This window comes from Myotis davidii, unplaced genomic scaffold (genome assembly GCF_000327345.1).
Source record: "Myotis davidii unplaced genomic scaffold, ASM32734v1 scaffold654, whole genome shotgun sequence".
NCBI classification, from domain to species: Eukaryota; Metazoa; Chordata; class Mammalia; order Chiroptera; family Vespertilionidae; genus Myotis; species Myotis davidii.
This window is the reverse complement of record NW_006285795.1, coordinates 123,160-130,143: the sequence shown is the minus strand read 5'-3', so window position 1 is coordinate 130,143 and position 6,984 is coordinate 123,160. Positions and strand designations below refer to the sequence as shown.

General features: G+C 36.3%; 1 protein-coding gene across 4 annotated transcripts in view; it reads left to right on the top strand.

Moving 5' to 3' along the window:
* The window catches only part of PTPRZ1 (protein tyrosine phosphatase, receptor type Z1), a 168,653-nt gene that overhangs the window by 90,626 nt on the left and 71,043 nt on the right, over positions 1 to 6,984 (top strand). For all 4 annotated transcript variants that reach the window (XM_006756827.2, XM_006756826.2, XM_006756825.2 and 1 more), the window contains exons 5-7: positions 3,790 to 3,885; positions 4,371 to 4,437; positions 6,742 to 6,899. In XM_006756827.2, the coding sequence (XP_006756890.1) occupies positions 3,790 to 3,885; positions 4,371 to 4,437; positions 6,742 to 6,899 (321 nt within the window). The remainder of the gene's footprint in view (positions 1 to 3,789; positions 3,886 to 4,370; positions 4,438 to 6,741; positions 6,900 to 6,984) is intronic.

The following is a 6,984-nucleotide window of genomic DNA, read 5'->3' as shown; positions in this document are numbered from 1 at the left end:
GGGTTCATCATTATACTGGAGAATCAAAGAAATGCAAAGTAAAATGAGAAAAGATTTTCGGCTTTAAAATTGGCAAGATAAACATAATTATAATAAATCATGAATGTGGGATGAAATAAACACTTTCATACATGTCTAGAGAGTATAAATTGGTAGATTTTCTGGATGCAATTTGCTTGTTTTTATCAAGAGGCTTAAAAAGCTTATTGTCAATATCTGTCATTTCAATTTGTAGCAGTTTAATCTAAAATATAATTAGAGATATACTCAAAATGTATGTGCAAAGATTTATTTACAGTAATAAAAAGTTGAAACAAAAGAAAATGATTAAATACATTAAGATGGGATATCATATGTCTTGCAAAAATCATATTTTTAGATGATTTACACAAAAATGGTTCATCCTAAGATATTAATGCTTTTTACTTTTTAAAGATATTAATGCTTTTAAAAAAGAATATAAAAAGGTGAACATGGTATTGTTATTTCAACTTTGTGAAATATGAAAACTAGTCACTGAGAGTACAGTTTGAATCACTAAGTTTGAATATAGATTTCATTATTTAATTATTAAAGACACAACATTGTACAAATTATTGTTTAGTTATTAAAGACATGACATTGTAGAAATTATTTACTTTACCTAAGCTTCCAGTTCTCTTCTGTGAAATTAATGTAATAGTAGTAGCAACTATCTTATGCAGTTATTATGAGGATTAAATGAGAAGATGGATTATTACTAAAATAAAAATAATTGAGGGAAATCAAGAAAACATTAACAATGATATTTCCCTTTGTCATGGCATATAGGTGCCTTCTTCAAAATTCCCATGACTTCTAAATTACTTAAAATGAAACTATTAATTTATAATCCAAAATATATATTGATAATAAAAATAAAACTAGCGTGAATGATCTCTTAAAGCAGTAGTTCTCAACCTCTGGGTTGGGACCCCTTTGGCGGTCAAATGACCCTTTCATAGGGGCCGCCTAAGACCATCCTGCATATCAGATATTTACATTACGATTCATAATAGTAGCAAAATTACAGTTATGAAGTAGCAACGAAAATAATTTTATGGTTGGGTCACAACATGAGGAACTGTATTTAAAGGACCAGAAGGTTGAGAACCACTGTCTCAAAGGGTTAAAGATCATTTTTCATGTGGATAAGCATTTATAGCTTGTAATTTATTTTTAAACTAGGGACCCAGTGCATGAATTCATACACCTTGAAAGGAACTGTGGGTCATGAGGCTGCGGTGGGCACAGGGGCAGGTCTCCGCCCGTCCTCTGCATCCCTGCCCAGTCCCTCCCACTGTGACTCCTGATCCCCTGTCTACTGGCAGCCCCGCTAATGCTGCCGATCCCATGAGCTGACAGCGCCAGCCCCACTCGCACCTGCTTACGGCATGGAGCGATTGGGGCCGGCACCAGCAGCAGGTGTGAGTGGCGGCTGCTTCCCCAATCACCCCCCAGGAGCAGGTTTCATATATATAGATATATTAAATATTCTTAAAGAAAATACAGTATCAAATTTGGTTTGTGAAAGAAATAAAAGTCAATTCATTAAACACACATAACATTCTCATTTCTGAGAGTTAGCTCTTTCACAGTATTACTTATTTAAAGCAAGATGAAAATCAATATACAGATGATGTCTTAGAGAATTGTACACTTGAAACCTATATAATTTTATTAACCAATGTCACCCTAGGAAATTCAATAAAAATTTTTTAAAAATCAAGAAAAACTCTGGCAACAACATAAGTTCTGAACCGGCAAACGAAACAGTAGAGAGCCTGTGCACTACCCTCATATATTTTTCTTATTTAAAAAGGCCCTCAAGTGTTCTTAGTGGTATTGTCTGTTTGATGGTTGTTTGTGTAACTCTCTCCATGTCATTGTGCAAGCAGGAAACTGGGGGGCATCCTGGACTTGTTCTGTTTTTCCGGTCTTTCTGCTTGCTGCAGACAAGTCTTCTCCATTCTGTCCCTAGATGATGTGGGAGATCAGATAAAAATGTAAACCACCTTTGCCTCTTACTTCGCATGTAGAGTGTTTCTGAACTGGTCTCCTTCTCTCTAGTCTTAAACTCTTCCATGTCCCCCCCTCCCCTCCCCCCATCCTACTCCCTCCGCACCTTTAGCTGAAATGCATCAGGACTTGTCATTGCTCTCCAGACCACCATGTCCCCCCCCTCCCCTCCCCCCATCCCGCTCCCTCCGCACCGTTAGCTGAAATGCATCAGGACTTGCCATTGCTCTCCAGACAAAACTGCAGGCAGGGACGGCCTCGCAGACCTTCCTGGTGTGTCCCCTGCCTACGTCTCCAGCTTCATCTCTCCTCTCGGTCACATATGCTCAGCTGAAATCACCAACAGGACTTCCCATTTCCCACATTTCTCATATGTGCTCGCCTATTGGCCTTTCGCGGGTCCCTCTGACTTGAACACAAGCTTACCTCTTCTGCCTTTTCACCTCTGAGTTCAAAGCTTCTCATCCTTTTGGGTTCAGCTTAGAAATTCTCTCTTGGAAAGGCTTTGGGGATCACTCAAGGCAGGAGCCACTGCCATCCCCTGCTTCACACCCACTATTTCTCTGATCACAGCCCCACAGCACATTAACCTTCTCAGAGGCGTTCTCTTCTGCCCTTAATTATGCTTCTAAACTCAGTTACCTCATTTCCAAACCCATGACATGAGGATCACCCACTTATAAGTGAGACTAGGGGCTATCGACAGATATTTAGGCTAAAGTATAAATTAACAAGGTATAGCCTCAGACCTGGAGAGAAGACAAAATAAGGAATTAAAACTCTTAGTATTTTTTAGGTGGAAATAAGGTCCTTAAGAATTTCACAATTAATAGAGTGGAAGAAAAAGTCCGAAAATAGTAACCCTCAGACCATCAAGAAAGGCATGTCCAGTCAAAAGAGAATGAAGCTATATTTGAAGGAATACCAGGAAAATAATTGAAGTAACATTTGATTATTTATTACATTTGATAATTGTTCTAGTAAATTATTACTTTAATGCCACCTGGCAATCTCAAAGTGGTCATTTCAATTGTAGGTATGTCTAATTTGTGTTTCCTTCCTCAATGCAGGATGAGAAATGATAGTAAATGCAGTTGTGTATACACAAAATTGAAAAATTACTTTTTGCTGAGTTTCTTGTCCTAGCATCAAGAAGGGTTCAGGAATCTGGAGAAGGCTGTGTATAGATTTAATATGAATCCAGAGACTAATAAAGAGTCCGGAGACGAGATATAATTTTGAAAGGCATTGGGGGTCAGAGGAGCTTAGCTAAAGGAGCTAAGATCCACGATCTTAAGTCTAAGGTCTTAGGTTCTCTCGTTGTCTCGAGAACCCCATGCTTTTTATTAACACAACTTGTCCTGAGGTGAGGCAGAGATACACACTTCAAAGGGCCAGGGTTTGGTACAGAGTCCATTGTCAGAATGGGGGGAATTAGCCTACGGTCGTTATCAATTTAATGTATCCTATTCAGGTTTGGGGAAATGCCTTCAGCCATTCCCAACAGGTGACTACATGTGTGACTCAACCCTGTTGAGTCCCCAAGTTTCATCAACCTTTTGATGAAACTCTTGAAATTATGACATGCTGGAATTGGTCTCTGGCAACTTTTAAATATGCAGAGTACAGAATTATACAGTTTAGAGAATTTTTCAGATAGAAGAGATTGAATTGGTAAATTATTTTATTGTTTCTTTGCTCACTCTTGTGAAGCCTTTCTATATACTAAAGCCGTCATTGTTACATTTATAGATGCAAATCTACTGCTTTGATGTGGACCAATTCTCAAGTTTTGAAGAAGCAGTTAAAGGAAAAGGGAAGATAAGAGCATTATCCATTTTATTTGAGGTAATCATTGTACTTAGATTTACCACTAACTCCATTCCTGTTTGAATCACATGAAATATTGATGTGAAATGGCAAAGCGTTCTTTGGAACAAATAGAAGAGCTCACAAGTAGAATGCCAGCTTGGAGACCAACCCCTTGGCTGGGCAGTAGAAAGGGCCTCTTGTACTCATCTGTTGGGTACCTCACTGCCAGCCGGAGCAAACTGTCCCGGGGGCACTGATTTGCCCCTTTGTATATGCGAAGGATCATAATGATATAGCAGGAACTGTGAGTCATGACATTTTAAAATGTACTTTTCATGGTGGAAAAGTTTAAGAGATTTAAAAGGTTTATGTTGTATTTGTACCTTGCTGTGGAAAAAGAGTGAGCAATTTGGAGGACATTACTTTTGACTATTAAAATGGAAATCACTAATCTTTACATTTTAGTGGACACTTAATCAAATATTTTACCCCATTTTTAGAATATTATTCTTCTTTAACAGATTGGAATGGAAGAAAATTTGGATTACAAAGCAATTATTGATGGAGTCGAGAAAGTTGGTCGTTTTGGTAAGTAAGCTATTTGGAGACGTCTTCTAGATTCTGCTTTGGATGCTAATGAATTTTTACATTATTACAAAAATCAGTTGGGTGGGAGAATGAGTTAAGAACAGATCTCACTGGGAGATTGCCTCCTGCAGGAGTGAGGGCTGGCACATGAGTAGCTAAATGACCAAGGCACTGCTTTTGGGATGTGCTACTGGGAAGATGCAAAAACAAAAATGGGACTATTCAAGGAGACAGGAAAGCCATATTGTTTAAGGATTCTAGGACCAGATGAAATATTTAGAAAAACTCTACCCATTTTTTGTTTTGGGTAGGAATTCTCTGTTTTGAATACAAGTCCTATATTCTTCTATATCTAGGAAATTAAATCAATATCTGTTATTGTACTATATATGTATGTGTATTTATATACATATGTTACCCAGAATATATTTTCCACTCTTTGTCTTGGCTTTTGACTCTCTTAATAGTGACTATCGATGAATAGATCTTGATTATCACATCTTAAAATTTATCTTTTATGGATAATAATTTTTGTGTGCCATTTCAGAAATCTTAATCTACCATAAGATTATAACGATAATTTTCTCTTTTTTCTCTTGAAGTTTTATTATCCTGTTCACATTTAGATCTATAATCTATTTATAACTGATCCATGCAGTGTATTAGAACTGATTGAGTGTAAAGTAGGGATTCAAGATGCACTTTTTTTCCATAAAAATATTCAACTGATGCAGCAGTCTTTTTGTTGTTGTTGTTAATTCTTACCCAGGAATCAAATCCACAACCCTCAGTCCTTGGGCCAACACTCCAACCACTGAGCCAACAGGCCAGGGCTGACCCAGCACTCTTTATTCAAAATGCAGTTCATTCCAACTACAAAGTAATTTTTTTCTGTCATAAATCTAGTGACCATGCCTATGGGGGTCTGGACTCTGTTCTCTTCCATATTCTCTTTGTCTCTTTTTCCATAAAGATCTCACTGTCATGACTTTTACAACTTTATATAACAGATCTTACTATCTAGTGGTGAAAGTTCACCAGCTTTATTATTGTTCAAGAGTATCATAACTTTGTTTTTTTAATTCCAGTTGACATTCAATATTATATGTGTTTCAGATGTATAGCATAGTGGTTAGATATGTACAAAGTGATCTTCTCAATAAGTCTAGTCATCACATGGCACCATACACAGTTATTACTGTATTCTCTATGCTGTCCTTCATATCCCTATGACTATTTTGTAACTATCAATTTGTGCTTTTTAATCCCTTCGCCTAACTTTTCTTTGTATTTCCAATTGAATTTTAATATCAGCATGTCAGTTCACACAACACACACACACACACACACACAGTCCCTCTTGGGACTTCAATTAAGATTTCATTGACTCTATAAATTAATTTGGAGAAAATCAACACCTTCACAGTACCAAATCTTTCTACTCCTATACATGGTGTTTCCCGTTATTTTAAGATTTTATCAATTAGAGAATTACTCTTAAGAAAGTTTTGTGATTTTAAATAAAGATGTTAAACACATCATTCTTTAGATTTACTTATACTGGATACTTTGTTGTTATTATGTTCTATTGTTTAAAATTTTTATTTTCTATAGTTTGCTACTGTTATATAGAAATAGAATCACTTTTTGTAGATTGGTCTTGTATGCAGTGACTTTACTAAATACACTTGTTAATTCTAATAGACTATAATTTTTTAATATTTTATATGCACAATCATGTTATTTGCAAATTATGGTATTATCATTTATTCCTTTCCAGTCTTTATGAGTTTTTTCTTTTTCTTGTTTTGTTGCATTGGCCCAGTCTTTCAGTTCAATGTTAGATAAAAATGGTGATAGCAGGACGTCTTTGTTCTCCCTTGATCTCTAAGGGAAAAGCTTTCAATAAGTCATCCTTGTTATGTTTATTATGGGCTTTTGAGGATAATCTTCAGAATGAGCTTTTGTTTTTGTTTTCCACTAAGTGTATTGAATCTTATCAAATGATTTCCCTGTACTTATTAAAATGGTCATATAATTTCTGAATACCTTTTATATGTCAAATAATCTTTCTAGCATCTTCCTGGTGTAAAGGTGAAGCATCTAACACTATGTAGTGATATATGTAAGAAAACTATGCAGGTGCCAGTTTTATTGCCATTTAAAAAGTAGATCTAAACTGTTCTCAGATTCTCAATTCTGATTAAATAGATACCAAGGCATATGTCCCTGTTTCATAGAAGTTTTGGACAGCTAAGTTCCAGAGTTGGGATGCCAGCTGAGACGTCTGTTATTACTTTGCAGGGAAACAGGCGGCGTTAGATCCTTTCGTATTGCTGAACCTCCTGCCAAACTCAACCGACAAGTATTACACCTACAATGGCTCGTTGACCTCACCTCCCTGCACCGACACCGTTGACTGGATTGTTTTTAAAAATACAGTTAGCATCTCTGAAAACCAGGTAATATTAGAAATTCAAACACATGAAGTAATTTGAAGAAAAAAAATATTTTGGAGCTTTACTACAGAATGTTTTGTATTTTGTT